We start from the raw sequence: 24,800 nt of genomic DNA, 5'->3' as shown, positions 1-24,800 counted from the left end.
CTGGATCCCCAGAACATTAGCTTAGTTTCTGGATTAATACTCTCGCAATAATACCACCAGGCCATCGCCTCCTCTTTTAGCCATGTATGATCTAGATGTACAATTTGGTTAACGTTGTTAATGAGTGATAGCAATTAACAAATGACATTAGTAGATGCCGCAGAATCATCTACATTTAGCTAATTCATCATAAAAAAAGGATTGAAAATAATTTTGAAATATCTTTCACTGCCTCCCACAGCATCCATCACTCACTCCGATAGCTCCAGTGTACTTACATCCATAAAATGCTCTCGAAACAATTTGCCTCTTCATATTCTCACAAAGCATCTTTAACGGAGTCCTAAGAAAGAAGAATCAAAAGATTTGCAGGAAGGTCTATAATTATGCACCAATTTCCCTCTCTATCTATTCATGTTTATTCTCCATACTCTAGGCACACATTATGAGAGATATCGCTTCCTATAGAATGATTTTTCACAATATGCCATGTAAATTGTTGTTAGGGAAGTCCCAAGGGGGATTCGAACCTGAAGCCATGGGCTCAGTGGCAGGAATGCTACCCTCCGCCCCACAGGACCTCTCTGAAAGATAGGCCCCCCAACACTGTAGCACGCCCTCGATACCGTGTTGGACTATCAGCCCCAGTTTGTGTGTTCAGATCGTGGAGTGAGACCTCCACTCACAACATTTGGGCTGGAACTTTCTGGTTGTTCACGCTAACGGGATTTTCCAGTCCTGCCGACAACCTTCCCCCTGCCACTGGTTTCGCAGCGACGAGGGGCGCATTCAACGCAAAACCCCATTGACGACGGGGGGACCAGAATACCCCACCGCTGACCAATGACATGCCGCTGCTGTCTTGGTGAAAGACGTGATGGGTTGGGAGGTAAATCCCGCTCTCAGAATCAGAGGCAAGAGTGTTACCAACTCAGCCACAAAAATATCTCTTCTATACTGTTTTGAGGATCAATGAACAAGATTAACTAAGTGGAAGTCTCTCTTTATATGTGTTTGAGATACTTATCAATCAATGCATTTCACCTGTACAGATCCTTAACCTTAATAATACAGTGAATATACTGTTCACACTGAGACTGGTTCTTTATTGATTCAGAAGAGGAATGAGAAGCACTCAAAGAATATAGTGCACTGTTAACCAGTAGGATGTGCATCTTGTCAATACTTGAGTACATTGACAAAAGACCCTTGATGGTCAGTTTTTTAAATTCATTCTTGGGACTTGGGCATCGCTGGCTGGCCAGCATTTATTGCCCATCCCTTGTTGCCCGAGGGCAGTTGAAAGTCAACCACGTTGCTGTGGCTCTGGAGTCACATGAAGGCCAGACTGAATAAGGATGGCAGATTTCCTGCCATAAAGGACATTATTGAACCAGATGCATTTTTCCAACAATTGACAATGATTTCATGGTCATCAGCAGATTCTTAATTCCAGATATTTCTTTACCGAATTTAAATTCCACCATCTGCCATGGTGGGATTCGAACCCAGGGTCCCCATAACTTTAGCTGATTACTAGTCTAGCGATAATACCACCCAGCCATCACCTCCCCATTGAAAGTGAATTAGATTAAAATCACATCAGTTTGTCATTCCTTCAAATAAAGCAATCAAATGGAATTCTAAAGCGAACACAATCTCACTTTACCACATGGGGAGATTCAATGCAAGAATGAGAATGGTGAATCTAACTATAAATTTCTAAAGGAGAATTAGGGATGAATAACAGATGCTAGCTTTGCCAGTGATGCCGGCATCCTGTGAGTGAATAAAATAAAACCCTGGACACAACAGAGGAGGAGAAAACACCAACAAACACCTTCTAATTAACCTCATAGTCAATAACCGATCTTCATTCACTTCCTCTACATTCATGTGATGTTTAGCTTTTCCCACCTAGCTTCCCCCATTATCACCAACCAGCATGTTTCTACATACTGTTCCCCCAGTCCTTGAGTCAGTGGGGGCAATGGGCGGCACAGTGACAAGCACTACTGCCTCACAGCACCAGGAATCTGGGTTCGATTCCTGTCTTGGGTCACTGTCTGTCTGGGGTTTACACGTTTGATAGAACAGGAGCACAGATACACAGAGAGATCTGGGAGCACAGATACACAGAGAGATCTGGGAGCACAGATACACAGAGAGATCTGGGAGCACAGATACACAGATCATTACACGTGGCAGCACAGGTAGAAAAAAGGGTGAAAAAAAGCATATGGCATGCTTGGCTTCATTGGCCGGGGCATTAAGTATAAAAGTTGGCAAATTATGTTACAGTTGTATAAAATATTGGTTAGGCTATATTTGGAATACTGTGTCTCATTCTGGTTGTCTCAGTACCAGAAGGAAGTGGAGGCTTTGGACGGAGTACGAGAAGTTTTACCAGGATGTTGCCTGGTATGGAGGATATTAGCTATGAGGAGAGATTGGAGAAACTGGGTTTGTTCTCCCTGGAAAGACGGAGGCTGAGGGGCAACCTGATAGAAGTTTATAAAATTATGGGAGGCATAGATAACGTGACCAGTTGGAAGATTTTTCCCAGGGCAGAAATGACAATTACAAGGCAGCACAAGTTCAAGGTAAAGCGGGGGGGAAGGTTCAGTGGAGATGTGCGGGGGAAGTTTTTAAACACAGAGGGTGGTGGGGCCCTGGAATGTACTGCCAAGTGAGGTAGTTGAGGCAGATACATTGAGGCAGAACAGCTGGGGAACAGAGGGATACAGGCAGTTGGTCTATATAGGACAGAGTGATGGGTGCAGACTTGGTGGGCAGGGTCTGTTCCTGTGCTGTACTGTTTTTTGTTCTCCCCATGTCTGCGTGGGTTTCCTTCGGGTGCTATGGTTTCCTCTCACAGTCTGAAGGACGTGCTGGTTATGTGCATTGGCCATGCTAAATTCTCCCTCAGTGTACCCGAACAGGTGCCGGGTGTGTGGGACGACTGGGGGATTTTAACAGTTCCTGGATTCAAATCCCGCCACGGCAGATGATGGAATTTGAATTCAATAAAAACAATCTGCAATTAAGAATCTACTGATGACCAAGAAATCATTGTCGATTATCGGAAAAACCCGTCTGGTTCACCCTAATATCCTTTAAGGAAGGAAATCTGCCGTCCTTACCTGGTCTGGCCTATATGTGGTTCCAGAGACACAGCAATGTCTCAACTAGGGATGGGCAATAAATGTTGGCCAACCAGCGACACTCAAACCCCATGAATGAACAACAAAAAAAAATTCCAGATTTTTATTGAATTCAAATTTCAACATCTGTCGTGGTGGGATTTGAACCCAAGTCTCCAGAGCATTACCCAGAGGCTCTCAATCACTCATCCAGTGATAATACCACTACGCCACTGCCTCCCCTTAATGGATGTGCTTACCAACAAAATGATAAGTCAATATTACCCAGGAAGTAATGAATTGGTTATATATCCTTATATGCTGATAACTAATATACTTGCTTGTCAGTACAAGTTCTTCCTTTCTTTATCCTCCCTTTTCCTTTAAGGGCAGCACAGTAGCACAATGGTTAGCACTGCTGCTTTGCACCTCCAGGGACCTGGGTTCAAATCCTGGCTCAGGTCCCTGGTCAATGTGGAGATTGCATGTTCTCCCCGTGTCTGCGTGGGTTTCCTCCGGGTGCTCTGGTTTCCTCCCACAGTCCAAAGACGTGCTGGTTAGGTTGATTGGCCATGCTAAATTGCCCCTTAGTGTCCCGGGATGCGTAGGTTAGAGGGATTAGTGGGTAAATAATATAGGGATAGGGCCTGGGTGGGATTATGGTTGGTGCAGACTCGATGGATCGAATGGCCTGTTTCTGCACTGTAGGATTCTATGACTATTGGTATCGTGTTAACCAGTCAGTCACTATTGTAATTAAAAGTAAATGCTATCTTATTTTTGTAAAGCCGGCACGTTTAACTTGTCCTTATTCCACTCAGGTACACACTATCGTCATACACTTCTGTTTACCTGTCATTTCCACAGCTGCAGCAGTTGGGCATGTCATAGGGAGATCCACTGGTGGAGCAGGATAAACAAGAGGAGGCTTGACTACACAGGTCTCCCAGTTGCCAAGGAAACTGCGTCACACTGTATCCGTGCATTTCCAACAGTTCACTGGGATCTGGAAAAAAAAAGCGAAATTGGGCCTGCATTTTAGGTGCACTTTGCCCCCACGAACATACTGCAAAGTACTACTGGCTGTTTTGGATTAGATAGTTCTGTGTGATGTTGAATGAGAGGTTATAAAGGCTGGAATTTTACTGTCCCGCCCTCCACAGAATCGGAGCGGACGAGCGATGCATAACAGAAATGTCTGTTGACCTCAGGCGGGATTTTACGGTTACAGGATGAGCAAGGCCATAAAATCCCACCCTAAGAGTTTCCAAAAAAAAATATTTCCAAGTTGTACTCCACTTTAAAAACATAACTAATGGGGGACAAGATTCAAAATTTAACCAAGTCGTTTCAGTGTTTGGCTGCCTTATTCTATGTCCTCTTTGATGACTCTCTGAAACTGTCACTTAAAAAAGGATTCCTAACAATTTCATATTTTCTTCTCAAATGTTATCTTTGAGAATAAGGCAGGAGTTGATTTACACAGGGTGCGTTGGACAGGGTACTTATGCAGTTGATGTTGCGTATTCATGTTTTTACTAGTTGAAACAAGAGCACTTTAAGGGACCGATCATGTGATGTCCTGAAGACTTCATTGGCCATTTGCGTAGGCAGACTGGCAGTCTATCCTAACAGCCTGTACAGCAAACACCTTCGCAATAAAGCTCTTGTCTGTTCGTACCTTGGCAACCGGCAAGCCTATCCTTTAAAAACATAACAAAGAAAACTGGCGACGAGGTGGTTGATCCGCACTGTAAACACCCCAAAGAGAATTTCAGAAATCAGGAGGAATAAGAGGGTGGCACGGTGGCACAGTGATTAGCACGGCTGCCTCACAGCGCCAGGGACCCAGGTTCGATTCCCGGCTTGGGTCACTGTCTGTGTGAAGTTTGCACGTTCTCCCTGTGTCTGCGTGGATTTCTGCCAGGTGCTCTGGTTTCCTCCCACAGTCCATGTGCGGGTTAGGTTGATTGGCTAGGGTAAAGTGACCCTGGGGTCAGGGGGATTAGCAGGGTAAATTTGTGGGGTTATGGGAATAAAGCTTGTGTGGAATTGTGGTTGGTACAGCCTCGATGAGCCGAATGGCCTCCTTCTGTACTTTAGGGATTCTATGATCATCGGGCTATGCTGCAGATATCCAGGAAGACTTAAGAAATTTAAAAAAAGCATTGATGCACTGAAGCTGGTGGGGGAGGGGTGCCAGATAATGGTGGCATTTCATTTTATGAAAAGGATCTTGACTGAAAGTAGCATCAGCCAGGGTGGCACAGCAATAGGCAATCGTATTTAGCCAGTACGGGGATCGAACACATGGCATTGGCATTATTGGCATCACGCTCTAACCAGCTGAGCTAACAGTCGTAGCCCTCAAAGAAACCAAGTTTGGACAATGTTGAAAATAAGCTTGGACGTGCTCTGTCTGGAAAGGTCTGGAACAGTACAGAGAGTAACAAGTACCCTGCAACACCACGTTTAGAGCTCGAGGGGGTGGGTACAAGGTTTGGAAGGAAACAGGTTGAGCTCAGGTGTACCTTGTTTTAAAAAAGAAACAGGTGTAGTGTTAAAATATTTAGTGGCACAATGTGCTTATGCAAGCCCTTTGCATAGTAAAAATGGCAGCAATGCTTGGTGCCGTGGGACAGTATGAGGAGACCAGCGAATGGACTCACATACTGAAAGATTTGGTGCTTTTGTTCCAGTGAATAAAATTGCAGCAGATAGTGTAGCCCCAAAATTCCTGAGTACAATGGGGGGGGGGGGATCACATTCAATCTTCTAAGACGTCTGGCATTTTTATTAATTGTTTTTATTCATTTGCGTCCAAAGTCCAAAGACATGCTGGTTATGTGGATTGGCCATACTAAATTGCCCCTTAGCGCAAGGGAGACTGGCTAGGGTAAATGCATGGGGTTATGGGGATAAGGCCTGGATGGGATTGCAGTCAGTGCAGACTCAATGGGCCAAATGGCCACCTTCTGCACTGTAGGATTCTACGATTGTAGGACTTGGGCAACACTGGCTAGCCAGCATTTATTCCCCATCCCGAGTTGCCCTTGGAGGGCAGTTGAGAGTCAACCACATTACTGTGGCTCTGGAGCCGCATGTAGGCCCAGACCATGTAAGCATTGATGCATCGAAGCTGGTGAGCGAGGGGTGCCAAAGAATGGTGGCATTTCTTTTTATGAATGGGATCTTCATTGAAAGTAGCATCAGCCAGGGTGGCACAGGAATAGGCAATCCAAGTCAGATTTCCTGTCGGCAAGGACATTAATGAACCTGATGGGTTTTTCTGATAATCGACAATGGATCCATGGTCATCAGCAGATTCACAATTCCAGATTTTTTTTATTGAATTCACATTCTGCCATCTGCCGTGATGGGATTCGAACCCAGGAACCCAGAACATTAGCTGTGTTTCTGGATTAATAGACTAGCGATAATACCACTAAGTACAGCCGGCAAAGCCATGCTTGAAAACCTATGATGCGATAGTGGGTCTATTGTGTGGCCATTCCTCACCTAAAGCTTTGGTCATTGCCAAGAAGTTCAAGTTCCATAAACGTAACCAACAAGAAGGTGAATCAATCATGTAGTTTGGAGCTACTTTAAAGAAATTAGCTGAATATTGGGAATTCGGGAATGTCTTGAACGACACCATTAGAGATAGGTTAGTCTGTGGCTTAAGTGATAATACCACAGCATATGTAGGTAAAGACACAAGTGTGAACTTACCTCACCTGATGAAGGAGCAGTGCTCCAAAAGCTCGTGATTCCAAATAAGCCTGTTGGACTTCAACCCAGTGTTGTGAGAGTTCTTACTGTGCCCACCCTAGCCCAATGCTAGCATCACCACATCATATCTATTGAGGATTCATTTGTTGGGTTGGCTGGAGACCAACACTTTAACTGACCTCTGTCAAGCATATCTCCAGATGAATATGGATTCAGGTTCACAACAATATTTGGCATTGATGACATACAAAGGACGATTCAACTATAAAAGACTTCCATTTGACATCACGTTGGCAGTTATGTTGTTCTAATGTGCCACGGATCAAAGATTAGAAGGAATCCAGTATTACTCAAATGATGTCTCAGTTACTGGAAAGAGTGAGGACAAACATCTCCATAACCTTCACACTTCAGAAACAAGAAGATTTGGATTAAGGATACGGAAAGATAAATGTGAATTTTTCCAATCTTGGATTCCCGCCTTGAGTCACTATCTGTGTGGAGTTTGCATGTTCCCCCGTGTACATGTGGGTTTCCTCCTGGTGCTCCAGTTTCCTCCTACAGTCCAAAGGTGTGTGAGTTAGGTTGATTGGCCATGCTAAATTGACCCTAGTTTCGGGGGGGGTTAGCGGGATAAATATGCAGGGTTATGGGGATAGGGTGGGATTGTTATTGGTGCAGGCTCAATGGGCTGAATGGCCTCCTTCTGCATTGTAGGGATTCTATTCCACGATTCTACTTAGATGATATTTCGGTTACTGAAAAGAGGAAGGAAGAACATCTCCACAACCTCAATGTCACACTCCAGAGATAGAAGATTGTGAGTTAAGGGTATAAAATGTGATTTTTTTCCAATCTTCTATTGAATATCTGGGTCATGTCATCGATGCAAATGGACAGCACAAATCGCCTTCAAAAATCAGAGCCATGACCTCAAAACGGCAATCAACTTTGTTCTTTCCTGGGCTGATTAAACCACGATGGAAGGTTTGTCCCTAATCGAGTGACTATCCTTAAGCATTTACACAACTTATTGTGTCTAAACAGGAAACGGAAATGGGTGGATCAGTGTGAGACGCCTTGGGTACAAGCTAAGGATGCATCATCGAAGTCAGTGTTTCCTGAAATGCTTTGATCTGAATTTATCTTTGTAACTGGCATGTAATGCATCGCCTTACAGGATGGGGGCGATGTTTCTCACATCATGGCCAATGGTGAAGTAAAGCCAATAGTTTTTGCATCAAGGTTCTTGAATAGAAGAGCAGAAATGAACTCTGCACAGATAGAGAAAGAAGCTCTCGGAATCATTTTCAGCATCAAATCGTTCTACCGATATCTCAATGGAGGGAAAATTTACTTTATTAATGGGTTATCGATCTCGGACAATGATATTCGGGCCTAATATCAGGATTCCATCCCTGGTGGTGAGCCGCACGCAGAGATGGATATTGCTGTTGACAGCACACACATATACAATAAAATACGTTCAATGAAATCTCCACGGGAATGTTGATGGACTCTCCCGATTATCTGTACCCATCCAGTCATCAATAAACAGTTTGAGTGGAAACATTTTCTACTTGGAGCAACACTCTCGCAATTGCAGGACAAGTTAAGAAGTGCACCAGAAATGATCCATGACTGGGCAGATGTGACGGGCAAGACCATGGGAGCAAACCAAGCACGGAACTGAAGATATATGGCACCCGAAGACACAAACTATTTGTACTGGCAGTCTCCTCTGGGGAATGAGAGTCAGCGTTCCACCATTATTAAGGAACTGTGTATAAAACCAACTGCATAAAGGTTACTGTGCTACAGTAAGGATGAAGGAAGTATAGAGGCTATTTACGGTGTCCAGGGTTTGATACAACATGGAGGAGAAGGCGGTGATGTGTTCATCTTGTGCAGAAATGTAGAACCTGTTGCCACTAGCAACATTACACCTGTGGGAATGTCCAGAAGAACCATGGCAAAGAGTTCATATAGGTTTTGTTGGACCATTCGAAGGGCGAATGTTTCTCATTGTGGTAGACACACACTCAATGGCCTGAAGTCGCCATTGTGAAGACAGTTGTTCTCGGAGGGAATAATAAATTTGATATATTATTAGTATACAGTGAAAAGTATTGTTTCTTGCGTGCTAGACAGACAAAGTATACCATTCATAGAGAAGGAAACGAGAGGGCGCAGAATATAGTGTTACAGTCAAAGCTAGGCTGGAGAAAAAGATCAACTTAATACGAGGTAGGTCCATTCAGAAATTAGCTGGCAGCAGCAGGGAAGAAGCTGCTCTTGAGTCAGTTGGTGTGAGACCTCAGACTTTTGTATCTTTTCCCCGACGGAAGAAAGTGGAAGAGTGTGTCTGGGGTGTGTGGGGCCCTTAATTATGCTGTTAATTATGCAGAAAGACTGGGTATGATTTGGTTACCTTGGATAATTTGTGAGTGACAATGGGCCTGCAATTCATTTTGCAGAGAACGAACAAACTATTTAAAGGAGAACGGGATTCATCGCATCCGATCCGGTTCTTATCGTCCTGACACAAATGGGCTGGGAGAACGGTTTGCTCTGACGATGAAACATTCATTGAAGGTAACTCGAGAGCAAGGTCCGAGTGATTGAGCCAATTTGTGGTACTAATGTCAGTGCAGGCTCGATGGGCCGAATGGCCTCCTTCTGCACTGTAGGGATTCTATGATTCTATTCTATGATTCTACTTCATGTTGTTCCCAGTTGGAACAAGGTCACTTTAAAGGGACCCATCACGTGATATCCTGGTGATATTATCGGCCGTTTGAATGGGCATATGGGCAGTCTATCCTAACAGCCCGTAGAGTAAACACCTAGTCAATAAACCTCTTGTTTGTTTGCATCTTTATTGTCTGCAAGCCTATCCTTTAAAAATAGGAATATTAGGAATGTTCTATGGGAATGGGAACGTTATTAGGAATGTTTTATTGGAGTTTGTAATGAATGTGTCAGGCACGTCTCAGTCAGGAGCTACTCTAATTAGACTTCCCTTTCTGTACCCGACATGGCCCTCTTGTGTCACTCAGATTGCTTCATTCCTTTAGTCCCATGTCAGACGAGAAGGGGATGCCTCAGCCAACTAATTTTCCAGTTATCACCACAATGATGAACTGTAGGTTTAATACGGGTGCCAGAGAAGGGTTAGTGTCAGGTTTCTGCTCAGCAAGAATTGAATCTCTGAGGCGTTCTGAGTGGGGACCTCGTGCCCCGTTGCCCAAAAGGAAAGTGCAGCGTACGAGTGTCAAACACCAGGAGCAAGGGCCCAAGCTCAATTCTGATTTGTTGATCTTCACCGGAGCATCAATGTTAATCAGAAAGCTGACCTCAATGATCTTGGACTGGATTGGAAACAGCGCTCAAATAAGATGAGGCTTCTTCTGATCCTGAGGCCAATCTAGATATTAAAGGCACCGGGACACTTTGGCGGTGCTGCTTATACTCCCCCTGTGTTGTATTCCTTTGTTCATGCTGACTGTATTGTGGGTATAATTGTGTGGGGGCCAACACCCTTTATAGTATATTGCCAAAGCATAAGGAGCGAAAGCTGATAAGTGATTCACATTTGGGAAAAATAAACTCACAGGCAGGTCTGATTATACATGTATTCAGCCGTAGGGGTCACTCTATAGTGATCAGGAGTGGGAGCCCTGCCTTATATTTCTAATACCTATCCAACAGGGACTAAAACCTATGTAGCTTAGCCATAGAAACCCAACTGAAATCAATTCAATCTCCATAGACTACTGGATATTGGCTGCCAGAACTCAGATTCCGTGTAACGGCCAAGAAGAATGAGTCTCCATCTCATCATGTTTGCAACTGATTACAGCACCTTACCCAGCCTCAAAATAATTAAAATCTCTTCTGCGTTTCTACCATTTGGTCCAGATTTATTTTGTCAACCGTCTCCCCATTTCTACACAACTGAATTGGCCCCTTTATCCTGGAAGGCGAATTCGATATCCACGGTTTTCCCCCCGCAGCCAAGCTGTATTTTTATTGTAATCCGGAAGGTTTAGCTCTGAGATGCTGGTGGGAACTAAACAAGCTCTTGTCCAGGAGGGAACACAGAGAATGCCGGAAAGCCATAGCTGGTCAGGCAGCATCTTTGGAGAGAGGGTTTCAGGGTTAAATGTGAACCTGAAATGTTGACTCTCACTTTCCTCTCTCCGCAGGTGCTGCCTAACCTGCTGAATATTTTCAGATGTTTTGCTTTGCATTTTCCTCCATATCATTGAGGCATTGGCTGGTGCCCCCGCTGCAATATAAACCCTGCAGCCTATCGCACCCTTTTAGGGTAACAGTGCCTTACTATGGGTCTGCAGGTGTGCTGGAATATCAAAAACCTGCCTGCTTCTAACACTGCAATGAAGTTAATGTGAAAATCCCCTAGTTGCCACACTCCAGTGCCTATTCGGGTACACTGAGGGAGAATTTAGCACCTAACCAGCACGTCTTTTGGACTGTGGGTGGAAACCGAAGTACCTGGAGGAAACCCATGCAGACATGGGGAGAACGTGCAAACTCCACACAGTGACTCAAGCTGGGAATTGAACCTGGGTCCCTAGAGCTGTGAGGCAGCAGTGCTATTCACTGTGCCACCGTGCCACCCAGTTACTGTCCAGTCACCTCTGGTGGAAATAGACTTCACCTGATGAAGGAGCAGTGCTGCGAAAGCTTGTGATTTTGAATAAACCTGTTGGACTATAACCGGCTGTCGTGCAACCTCTCATCTTGTCCACCCCAGTCCAACACTGGCATGTCCATATCACAGAGTGGTGTGTGTGGCGAGTTGAGAGAACCTGGCCCAGCTGACAGCCTGCAGTGCTGAACAGTTTGTCATTGTCAGCTACCTCGGTGTCACACGTACCATAGGTTAGTCTGTAGACTAACATGAATCAGCAAGCGCGGGGAGTCGGGAAGAGTGTGTCAGAAAAAAGAAATCTCTTTCTATAATGGAGGTCACAGCAATCCTGACCCTCGGAGACCAGGTCATTGAACCAGGAAATGTCTAAGTTGTAGAGATTCTCCTGACATGTTGCACTGGGACAAGTCACCTCACTCAGAATTGCAAATTAAATTCTACTGTCTCCCTTCTTGAAACTGCAGGACCTAAACGGGGCTGGATGGACGCTCAGGTTAAGAGCCTGTACTAATCACATTCCCGCAGGCATTTTACAGATGCAATTATTGAAACCAAACAGAAAAGGTTAAAAGAAAATTAGAGCAATGATGTGTTTTTTTTTGGCTGCATTTTTTAAAGCATAAAGCTTTTAACTTGTTGTACACACAACATGCATTTAGTGACACAAATTGAAAGCAGCTAGATTGATAATTGACAATAAAGTAAAATTTCAGTCTTTCCGTATTCTAATCCACAGCGTAAACTGGACATAGAATTTTCTGGTAATCAACTCCAACCGAGAACAGAACCTCCACGGATTCCTTCAGAGGATTTCATCGTGCATTGACCAATATTGAGTGTAGTTGAGAAGTAGACACAGAGAATTTGTACTTAAGTCACCCCATCACATATGCAGTCAGCATCACGAACATCTAGGAGTGATTACAAGTGGGGAGGGGTTGTCCAATTTCAGGAGTTCAGAGGGCAGTTAGAAGGTGCTGGCGTTTCGCCCTGGCTTGGGGAAGCCAGCTGAGCTCTTTGTTGGATATTGACTGCCTGGGGACCACTCCCGAATTATCTGCGATATTTCTCTCTGCACGAGGAGGGAGAGCACACGATTGTGAAATTCCACATGCAATTAAATCTAGCAGCAAAAAGGAGGAATGAGGCCGGAGGGAGGGAAATAAAAAGGGGTTCAAACAAGCACAGCGGAAAGGATCGATGCAAAGGCAGGCTACGATCACACAACTACACTCCAGACAACGAAAAGAAGCACAGATCCTCGTATCAAGGGAAAAAGCAGGCAAACAGGGAGCTGGGTTTAAAATGGAAAAGAAATATATTGTAAAAAATAAAACAAAATCGTAACTAAAAAAATGCTCTTCACCTTAATTCTTCAGAAGCAGGTGGCCGGCGTATCATTAACTGCAGCTTCTCATTGGTTGAGTTACAAAAATAATTTTTTCAGTGCAGCGGAATTTAAAGAATTTGAAATTTTTTTTTGTTTTTTAGTTTGAGTTTTTTGGTTTGCGCAAAGTGTGATAAGAACCTGGTGAAAACAGAACCTCACAGAACCTAAAGACAAAAATAAAATCCGATGAAAGGTTGCCTGATAAACTGAGGAACCAGAATGGTGGGGAGGGTGAAGAAGATAAAAAAGAATCACTCGGTGAAGAATTACAGTGAACAGCATCTTAAGTTAGTCGGAGGATTTTGGTTTGGTTGTTTGTCTGTGGCCACATGCACAGTTCAAGCATGTTGCAAAAAATCAAAAAATAACAGTGAGCGAATGGGAAGGAACAGTGTTGGCATTACCTTGGAACCATCACCAACATGCCTAAGGAATGTAGTGATCTTTCTTTGAGCGGTTTGGAGCTGTTAATCCAGCAATGCTCACACACAAATCACAGAATCCCGACAGTGCGGGCAGAGGCCATTCAGCCCATCCGGTCTGCACTGACCACAATCCTACCCAGGCCCTATCCCCGTAACCCCACATATTCACCCCGCTAATCTCCCGAAGGTCAATTTAGCACGGCCAATCAACCTAACCCGCACATCTTTGGAATCTTAGAATCCTACAGTGTTGAAGGAGGCCATTCAGCCCCTCAAACCTACACCAGCCACAATCCCACCCATAACCCCATGCATTTGCCCTAGATAGGCCCCCTGACACTAGGGTCAATTTAGCACGGCCAATCAACCTAACCCGCACATCTTTGGAATCATAGAATCCTACGGTGTAGAAGGAGGCCATTCAGCCCATAGAGCCTACACCAACCACAATCCCACCCATAACCCCATGCATTTGCTCTAGATAAGCCCCCTGACACTACGGTCAATTTAGCACAGCCAATCAACATAACCTGCGCAGCTTTGGACTGTGGGAGGAAACCGGAATCATACAGTCCTACAGTGCAGGAGGTGGCCATTCGGTCCATCGAGCCTACCCCAACCACAATCCCACCCAGGTATGTGCATTTACCTTAACTTGTCCCCCTGACGCTAAGGATCAATTTAGCATGGCCAATTAACCTAAGCCACACATCTTCAGACTGTGGGAAAAAACTGGAGCACCCAGAGGAAACCCACGCAGACATGGGCAGAATGTGCAAACCCCACGCAGACAGTGACCCGAGGTTGGGATCGAACCCAGTTCACTGGTGCTGTGAGGCAGCAGTGCTAACCACTGTGCCACATTACTGCACTGTGCTGGACCGAGCTCCCTCCTCTGTACCAATCCCCCACAAACCCCCCATTCCCCCCACCGAGCACAATCCTCCTTCCAACCCAAACTACTTCACCGGAACATTGACAAAATAAAGTCACATTGCAAGTTGATGTTTGCACACAATTCACCCGGCCTGTGCTTTGCAAGGGGGTCACAGAATCCCTACAGTGCAGAAGGAGGCCGATCGACCCAGTGAGCCTGCACCGACAACAATCCCCTTCCAGGCCCTACCCCCATAACCCCACATACTTACCCTGTTAATCACCCTGACACTCAGGGGCAATTCAGAATGGCCAATCAACCTAACCTGTACATCTAAAACTGAAAGTAGCAGCCAAACATTCTCATGGGAATGTGTGGAATTCACCACCACGGAAAGTAGTTGAGGCCAAAACATTGTGTGATTTCAAGAAGAAATTAGATATAGCTCTTGGGGCAAAATGGATCAAGGGATATGGGAGGAAGGTGGGATCAGGATATCGAATTTGATGATCAGCCATGATCAAAATAAATGTTGGAGCAGGCTCGAAAGGCCTACATCTGCTTCTAGTTTCTTTGTAACCCCACATATTGATCCTGCTAATTTCTCTAACCTCCACATCTTTGGGCACTAAAGGGCAATTTAGCACGGCCAATCCACCTAACCCGCATGCCTTTTGGACTGTGGGAGGAAACCCACACAGACATGGGGAGAATGTGCAAACTCCACACAGTGACCCAAAGCTGGAATTGAACCCGGGCCTCTGGCGCTGTGAGGCAGCAACGCTAACCACCGTGCCACCTGATGATGTGAAGTCAGATGGGGGGGAGGTGGGGGGTGTTCCTGCATTTTTGCTACAAATATTGGATATTATTCAAACGAGAGTGGCTGAGGTCAGAGTGTGGTGTTTGGGAGCGGGAGTGAGGAGAAAAGAACAGGAAAGTAATTAATTAAATCCACACCCACTTTTTGTTAGTGTGATGGTGTGGAAATTTTCAACTGCTCACTTACATTAGTGTGATTAAGCACTCGTATGACGGGTGGCAAATTGTTAGCAAAATAAATCGAGAAATCCCAACTATTCTAGTTTAAAGTTGCTGATTGTGGAATAGGATTGTACTTTCTCATTGGCTTTTGGCTTAGATTTAGCCTTTCCGTTTCTTCAAGATGAAAGTGTAATATTTCAGTCAACCCAGTGTGAACATTAATTTGATTTTCCCTTGGCAATTCTCTCCAGTCTCAAAGATATTGATTGCATACTGAGGTAATGCCTGCCTAAAGTCAGTCACCCACTCTATCCCCTCATTGAATCATAGAATCCCTACAGTGAAGAAAATGGCCATTTGGCCCATCGAGTCTGCACCGACCACAAACCCACCCAGGCCCTACCCCCATATCCCGACATATTTACCCGCTAATCCCTCTAACCTACGCATCTCAGGACACTAACGGGCAATTTTAGCATGGCCAATCCACCTAACCCACACATCTTTGGACTGTGGGAGGAAACCAGAGCACCCGGAGGAAACCCACGCAGACATGAGGAGAATGTGCAAACTTCACACAGACAGTGACCCAAGCCGGGAATCGAACCCACGTCCCTGGAGCTGTGAAGCAGCAGTGCTAACCACTGTGTTACTGTGCCACCTCATCCAGTGACAGCTGTATGTTTCTCTGCCTAAATAGAAAGTATGACTTTGGGGCATATTACACAGGTGGCATGGTGGCACAGTGGTTAGAACTGCTACCTTACAGCGCCAGGGACCTGGGTTCAATTCCCTGCCTTTGGGTCACTGCCTGTGTGAAGTCTGCGTGGGTTTCCTTAGGGTGTCGTGGTTTCCTCCCACAGTCCAAAAGACGTGATGGTTAAGTGCATTGGCCATGCTAAATTTTCCCTCAGTGCACCCGAACAGGCACCAGAGTGTGGCGACTAGGAGATTTTCACAGGAACTTCACTTCAGGGTTAATGTAATGACTAATAAATAAACAAACTTTTTAAAATAAATAAACAGATCTGCTGTTCTCACCCACATTGACTAAGTTTTGGGCCTAGCATCACTTTCATGGCCAGTGTTACATTTTCTCTGGTCATGCTTCTGTGTAGGGCTTTGGGGCAGTTTACTAGTTTAAGTTCATCTATTAGTGTCACAAGGAGGTTTACGTTAACGCTGCAATGAAGTTACTTTGAAAATCCCCTAGTCACCACACTCTGGGCGCCTGTTCGGGTACATTGAGGGAGAATTTAGCATGGCCAGGGCACCTAACCAGTGCATCTTTCAGACTGAGAGAGGAAACCAGAGGACTGTGTACGGTTCTGGTCACCCTATTATAGAAAGGATATTATTGAACTAGAAAGAGTGCAGAAAAGATTTACTAGGACACTACTGCGAATTGATGGTTTGAGTTTTAAGGAAAGACTGGATAGAATGGGATTTTTTCTCCTGGAGTGTAGGAAGCTGAGAGGTGACTTTATAGAGATTTATAAAATAATGAGGGGCAAAGATCAGCTAGATAGTCAATATCTTTTCCAATAGGGGAGTAAGGTGAGAGGGGAGAGATACAAAAGGGTCCAGGGGGGCAATTTTTTCACTAAGAGGGTGATGAGTGTCTGGAACGAGCTGCTAGAGGAAGTAGTAGGTACAATTTTGTCTTTTAAAAAGCATTTAGACAGTTGCATGGGTAAGATGGGTATAGAGGGATATGGGCCAAATGCGGGCAATTGGGACTAGCTTAGTGGCGGCATGGACCAGCTGGGTTGTAAACCTCTACGACTCTGTGACACTCAGAGGAAACCCATGTAGACAAGGAGAGAACGTGATCTGAGTCATCTGAGGCTGGAGTTGAAGCTGGGTTCCTGGTCCTTTGGGATAGCAGTGCTAACCACTGTGCCAACGTGCCGGTTTAGTTTCTAAGGTAAAGATGCTACGGAAACGCAAGGTATTGGTTATGTTATTCAATCATGGGATGTGGGTTTCATTGGCTGGACCAGCATTTGTTGCCCCTGGAGCTGAGTGGCTCGCTAGGATATTTCAGAGGCAACCATATTCCATCTGGAGTTACATATGGGTCAGACTGGCAGGATTTCCTTCCCTGAAGGGCTTTTAAAACAACAGCCAATAATAACCGAACCCAGATCCCCAGAGCATTACCCTGGCTCTCTGGATTACTAGTTCAGTGAGAACATCACCAAGCCACCTCCTCCCCCTTGTCTATAGTTGCACCATTCCAGCAGAGGGTCACTGGACAGCACCCAGGGTAATAGAAGCTGGAGGTCATAGCACCCCTACAGTGCAGAAGGAGGCCATTTGGCCCATTGGGTCTGCACCAACACTGTGACAGAGGGGACCTCTCCCCTGCCCTATTCCTGGAACCCTGCACATCTTCCATGGCTAATCCATCTAACCTAGACACCTTGGGACACTAAGGGGCAATTTGGCATGGCTAATCCAGCTACCTCGCACATCTTTGGAGTGTGGAAGGAAACCCACGCAGGCACGGGGAGAACGTGCAAACTCCACACAGACCGTTACCTGAGGCCGGAATTGAACTCCGGTCCCTGGCGCCGTGCTAACCACTGTGCCATCCTGCTGCCCAAAGGCAGAAGTTCAGGCCCAACTGTCCCACCCTCCGAGCAAAGAGTGCTGACAGCAACCCGACTGCCACTCAGCTGCCCTGGTACAGTCGGAGATTGTGCCTGACCTTTCCTTGGTCAAACCAGTTAAGCTTGCCGAGTCTTAATCTACGGGGAAACAAAGATAAACTTTGAGAGACAGAAAGGCCAGGGTACTGAAGATTCAAGCAGGTGAAAGAATTTTGGTATCTTTAACGTCAGTAATGCCAACACTGTTGAACCTTGAAATGAGACTCTGTACGGTGCACTGCATATCTTGCATATCACTTCAAGTGTGATTAGGCCAAACTGCATAAAAACCTTTCATCATTTTAGGAGCTGTGAGGTTCCGTGAGCAGATCATAGAAATCATTTCATGTAGCCTATCCTCGTCTTCCTCATCATCCTCGACAGAGACCGATCGGCTGGCAGCTAAGTGGTGGTAGTTAATAGTTACTGCCCAAAGAAAAAATTAAAAGGGCTGATGAGGAACAAGGCTTCAACGCACAGTTCACTTACACACCGTCCCCTGACACTGACACTGAGGGGCAGCCATTAACAGCAATGAAAATTGTGCCGTAATTTACATAAGCAGCAACAATTTTGCATCGATCTGTTATTATTAACAGACTCTTTTATCAACAAATTTGTAGCAATGCATCGTCATTACAAAATGCATTTCTATCTGATATTGACTCAAGATATTTCGTCAAAAGGACACTCACAAATACAAGCACATTCATTGGTTATCTTCAATCTTTTTCATCCTTTCTTCCCAAAGTGTAATTGGGATTCAAATTTTTCACCAATATTTCGCTTAATAATCACATATCAGAATTACGAGGATGTTGCCAGAACGAGTGGGCCTAAATTATAGGGAGAGATTGGCCAACTGAGGGCTTTATTCCTTGGAACGTAGGAGAATGAAGAGTGATCTTACTGAGGTGGGTAAAATCCATGAGGGACTTTTATAGGATGAACGCACATCACCTTGTTCCCAGGGAGAGGGGGATTGAAAACTAGAGGGTATAGGTTTAAGGTGAGAGGGGAAAGATTTAAGAGGGACACAAGGAGCAGGTTCTTCACACAGAGGCTGCTGCTTAGATGGAATGAGCTGCCATGGAAAGTGGTTGAGGCTGGTTGAATAGCAACATTTAAAAAGCATTTGGATGGGATGGGAAAGGATTAGCGGGATATGGGCCCAATGCAATTGGGGCTAGCTGGGCGGGCACCATGGTCGGAATGGACTGGTTGGACCGAAGGGCCTGTTTCCATGCTCTTTTGCTCTATGTCTCCATCAATACACCATCTGTTTCCTAGTAGCTGGTCTCAACCTTGGCAGCGACTCAGGCAACGCAACTGGCTGGATTAAGTAAACTGAAATAGTTCCCCTGGTCACCAATCCCTGTTGGACGTGGGCATCTGGAAATCGTGTCTGGTTTGGTTGCGATGCCCTCCACAGTTGGACAGCACTCACTCTCAAGTCTTACATTTACATGGCCGTAGGGTGGAAATGAGGGGTTGTTTGTCTCCAGCTTAAGGCATTTGATGAGAAAGATCTATTATCATGCTTATAGGAAGGCCTGGGGAAAGAAATGCACTTTTCTGGAACCCAACACTTGGCAATGCTTTTCCTTTCTAGGGTTAGACTGCTACAGAGAGCAGGTATGAAGTGGAATGCACTGCTTCACCCAGGGTCACAGGCTGGGGTTTCTCCCTCACTTTCACATATAATCTTGCCCTGGTCATCTACCGATAGTTCATTCAATTTGGCAGAGAATATGGAGGTCGAAACTTGGGCGAGTGTGTTACTATTTAAAGGGAGTCAGTGTCTCTTAAAGGGGAGTTGATTTGATTTATTATTGTCACATGTATTAGTATACAGTGAAAACCTTGCCGGCACTGCATGCTTTAGTTGTGGAGCTTAAAAGAGGAAAAAAAATCCACAAAATTTTATAGGGCTCCCATAATTCTCTTTGTAGGAAAGGTCAGCCATGGATCTTCAGCTCTGATGATGGGTCATCTGGACTCGAAACATTGGCTCTACTCCCTGGGGTCAGACCTGCTGAGATTTTCCAGCATTTTTCTGTTTCTCTTTTAGATTCCAGCATCTGCAGCTCTCGGCTTCGATTTTTATTATAATGGGGAATAAGGTTCCAGCTCCAACAGCAATGGATCTGGTTAAAATACCCAACAATGGTCGGAGATGACTGGGCAGCACAGTGCCCAGTACCTGGCTGCAATGTGGAAAATGTCAATGATCTGATCAGAGTGGCTGAGATCGGAGTCCTACTTCTACCTCTGCCTCTTACTCGCCTCCTCCTGCAATGCCTGTAGTTACACCACTCTCAAACCTCGCTCCCCCCATTTCGTATCACTCTCCTCCAATCGCAGTGGCAATGCTTCAGTCAGCTGTAACAGCACTTCAGTTATGCCCCTCACTTGCCCACACCCTTTCACGTGCCATCCAGGCTATTCCACTTGAACGGGCATCACCGCGACCCTGCAGTCAGCTACACACTAACACACCTTCTTTCAAGACTAGCCAGCACACAACAAGAAAGATGTCTCTCTTGGAAATGGCCATCACTGATGTGGTGTACACTACACCAGAAAGGCACGCGGTGAGGGATAGAACTAGGGGCCTAATCTTTATACAATAAATAAACTTTTATTGATAGAGATATTAAGTTTTAAACATGACCCTGATCCATCAAACATCATTTCAATCTGTTGCCAAATATAGACATTCAATCAAATCCCTAGGTAATGACCACCAACTAAACACAGGTAAGAGGATAAGCCAGAAACGTCACAACTGGGTGAGAAACATAGAAACAGTGCAGAAGCCCATCGAGTCTGCAGCAGCAACAATCCCACCCAGGCCCTATCCCAGTAATCCCACATATTTACCCCACTAATCTCTCGAACCTACACATCCTGGGATACTAACAGGCAATTTAGCACCTAACCAGCACGTGGGAGGAAACCCACACAGGGAGAACATACAGACTCCGCACAGACTGTGACCCGAGCTGGGTCCCTGGCGCAGTGAGGCAGCAGTGCTAACCATGTGCCACTATGCCACCCGCAGTGCCACTGTGAGGCTGGAGGATATGCTCTGCAGCTATCCTCTTCTATTTTCCTCTATCGTGTTGAATTTACACACGCTACCTGGTAATCTGCCACTGGTTTGAGCTGCCTGTTTCTGCCTACCCCTGGAGACTGTGGGAGCAGCAGCAGTGCCACTCTGGGAGGGGTGCACACTGCCCTCTGCCGGAACAGCCACACACTCGCTTCCCCAACTTGGTGTGCGGCATCCAACACACAAGTTCACAGCTCAATCCATTTGACCCGGGGGGGGATGAAGTGGGGGGGAGTGGTTCTGCAACTCCCTTGGTACGGATTGCAAAGTGAGTACTGCTGCTTCCGGTGTTAGCTCGAAGCCTGGGATGTTCTGGAGTCACAGAACCTCCCAACCACAGCGTGCCAGACTAGCTGCTGCTGTGGTTGACACGTCTTCTGGTGCGGTCTCCCTAGCGGAACAGAACGACCAGGAAGACTTGGAAAATCTCAGCAGGTCTGGCAGCATCTGTAAGGAGAGAAAAGAGCTGACGTTTCGAGTCCAGTTGACCCTTTTGTCAAAGCTGGTCAAAGGGTCATCTGGACTGGAAACGTCAGCTCTTTTCTCTCCTTACAGATCCTGCCAGACCTGCTGAGATTTTCCAGCATTTTCTCTTTTGGTTTCAGATCCGCAGTAATTTGCTTTTATTTATTTGACGAGAAAGACTTCCTTCCTTTCCTGGGGGTAAAGATGCTGTAAATGAGCATGGTGTAAAGGTGGCTGCCCTTCTCCCCCTCCTTCGCTCTCATCTCCTGGTGGTCTCTCCTATCTGATACATGCTCCGGTCACAGTGACAAGCCAGGCAGCACATCCATGTCACCAGAGGACATTTGTACAGAAGCCCCTGGGGCAGAGATTTGGCCTCCAGCCCCCTTCCCAAAAAAAAACTAAGGCAAGACTGGTGTCTGAGGGCTGAGCTTGCCCTCTTTAACTCCCCAACACTAACCAGGAATCTGCATAGACTTCCACCTTTCAGAAGCTGAGACTTGTAGACTCAGAGCGCTCTGTGTGGGAAAGCGATGCCCGAGCAGGGTACGTGAGCTCCAACCACACAGGCAGCCTGCAGAACTAGTGACCTTGTTCAGGAAGGGGAGATTAGCCTGGGTAGCTGTGTGGGTGGGTAAGGGCACAGTGATGATGATTAGCCTGGGTAGCTGTGGGGGTGGGTAAGGGCACGGTGATGATGATTAGCCTGGGTAGCTGTGGGGGTGGTTAAGGGCACGGTGATGATGAGCTGAATGACTTTCCTCTGTCTTCATTTTCCTACGATTTCTACAATAATCACCTCAATAATCCAGAGTAAAGTAACTGAACTCAACTTAACAGCAGAGACATTTGCCATCTTTCCCATTTATATTCTGGCTACAAATTCTCCGCTTTCTCTCACCTCCCTGACACACACAGAGGCACAGACTGACACACACAGACTGACACGCACACACAGTGACTGACACGTACACAGACATCGACACGCAGAGACACTGACACACACACAGTGACTGACATGCACACACAGACTGACATACAGTGAATGACATACAGTGACTGACATGCACACACAGAGACTGACACACACACACAGAGTCTCTGACGTACACACATAGAGACTGACATACACATACAAACACAGACTGACACGTACACAAACACAGACTGACACACAAACACACACACACACAACAGACAAACACAGACTGACACACACACATAAGAACTAGGAGCAGGAGTAGCCCCTCGAGCCTGCTCTGCCATTCAATAAGATTATGGCTGATCTTTTTGTGGACTCAGCTCCACTTACCCACCAGCTCACCATAACCCTTAATTCCTTTACTGTTCAAAAATTTATCTATCCTTGCCTTAAAAACATTCAGTGAGGTAGGCTCAACTGGGCAGGGAATTCCACAGATTCACAACCCTTTGGGTGAAGAAGTTCCTCCTCAACTCAGTCCTAAATCTGCTCCCCCTTATTTTGAGGCTATGCCCCCTAGTTCTAGTTTCACCTGCCAGTGGAGACAACTTCCCTGCTTCTGTCTTATCTATTCCCTTCATAATTTTATACGTTTCTATAAGATCTCCCCTCATTCTTCTGAATTCCAATGAGTATAGCCCCAGTCTACTCAATCTCTCCTCATAAGCCAAACACAGACATACTTGCACACACACACACACACAGACTGACACACACAGACACACACACACACACACAGACAACACTTTCACACAGGGGGGTTAGCTTATGAGGAGAGATTAAATAGACTGAGCCTGTACTCGTTGGAGTTTAGGAGGGGGGATCTTATAGAGACTTACAAGATAATGAAGGGGTTAGATAGGGTAGAGGTAGAGAGATTCTTTCCACTTAGAAAGGAAACCAGAACTAGAGGGCACAGCCTCAAAGTAAGGGGGGGGTGCAGTTTAGATCAGAGTTGAGGAGGAACTTCGTCTCTCAAAGGGTGGTGAATCTCTGGAATTCTCTGCCCGTTGAAGTGGTGGAGGCTACCTCGTCGAATATATTTAAGTCACGGGTAGACAGGTTTCTGACAGACAGGGGAATTAAGGGTTATGGGGAGAAAGTGGGAAAGTGGAACTGATCCACTTCAGATCAGCCATGATCTTATTGAATGGCGGGGCAGGCTCGAAGGGCTAGATGGCCTACTCCTGCTCCTATTTCTTATGTTCTTATGATCACACACACACACAGACATACATGCACAGACACACACTCATGCACAGACTGATACACATGCGTACAGACTGATATGCAAACACAAACACACACGTACAGACAGACAGACACACACAAACATAGACACAGAAACATACACAGGCAGATATACAAATAGACAAAGATACGCAGACAGACGCACAGACTGACAGATACACACACGCAGATACACCCATGCAGACAGACACACGTAGACAGGCACATGCAGACACACACAGACAGACACACCCATGCAGGCGGACACATGTAGACAGGCACACGCAAACACAGACAGACAGACACAGACAGGCACATACAGGCTGACAGATACACACATGCAGACAGGCACATGCAAACACAGACAGACAGACACAGACAGGCACATACAGGCTGACAGATACACACATGCAGACAGACAGACACAGACAATGTAAGATCTACACAAGAAATCCCCCGCTTCTTCAATGCAGATAGCAGCTGGTAAAGCCAGTGCAAACTGCCTGCCTTATCACTGTGAGATCTCAGTGGGTGTGCTGGGGCAGTGGTGACTTAATGCTGCCGGATACGTGTCCAGAATTCTGCTGCTCCGTCCGCCACACAACCGGAGCGGGCGGGGGGGCTGACAATGGAAATGTCCCCTGACCTTGGGCGGGACTTCCTGGTCTCACTTGAGCGAGGCTGTAAAATCCCACCCCTGAGCTCAATCTCCATCGCTCCTGGGAGATTTCACCCGGTTCTCATTCAGATCAAACAGGGAGTGGACAGTGGGGGAGCCCGTTAGAGTTCAGTGAGTCAGGATTAGGTAAAAAAAAACAAAATGGTAAATGAAAGTGTATCAAAATCAAAATCACTTCAGTGAACCAGGAATGTGGAAGAGAAAAAGCAATGATATTAACTTCAGAGACCATGAAGGTAAACTCACCATAGTCATTCTTCTGTCCAGGATAAATGATTCTGAAGACATAATCTGTAGCTACTTCTTCCTCTATCAGGTCCTCCTGATCCATGGATTTGGCCCTGCTGTTTCTTTTCCGAAGTTTCGGAAAGACTTTGCCCTGAATGTGTGGGAAAATCAGCAGTTGGTTAAGCTGCTCGCTGTTGACTCTGTCTCGGCAATACAAC

The 24,800-nt window shown here is 45.8% G+C and overlaps 1 protein-coding gene across 1 annotated transcript in view; it reads right to left on the bottom strand.

Annotated features, from left to right (window-relative positions):
- sgsm2 (small G protein signaling modulator 2) overlaps positions 1-24,800 on the bottom strand; it is a 239,368-nt gene that overhangs the window by 24,754 nt on the left and 189,814 nt on the right. The window contains exons 11-13 of the mRNA XM_080210376.1: positions 24,601-24,733; positions 3,996-4,149; positions 279-343 (exon numbers count right to left, since the gene is read on the bottom strand). Of these exons, the coding sequence (XP_080066502.1) occupies positions 279-343; positions 3,996-4,149; positions 24,601-24,733 (352 nt within the window). The remainder of the gene's footprint in view (positions 1-278; positions 344-3,995; positions 4,150-24,600; positions 24,734-24,800) is intronic.

This window comes from Carcharhinus amblyrhynchos, chromosome 23 (assembly GCF_965287045.1).
Source record: "Carcharhinus amblyrhynchos chromosome 23, sCarAmb.v2.hapA, whole genome shotgun sequence".
In the NCBI taxonomy this organism is placed as follows: Eukaryota; Metazoa; Chordata; class Chondrichthyes; order Carcharhiniformes; family Carcharhinidae; genus Carcharhinus; species Carcharhinus amblyrhynchos.
Note: the sequence above shows the minus strand (reverse complement) of the source record. Positions and strands in the feature narration are given on the sequence as shown.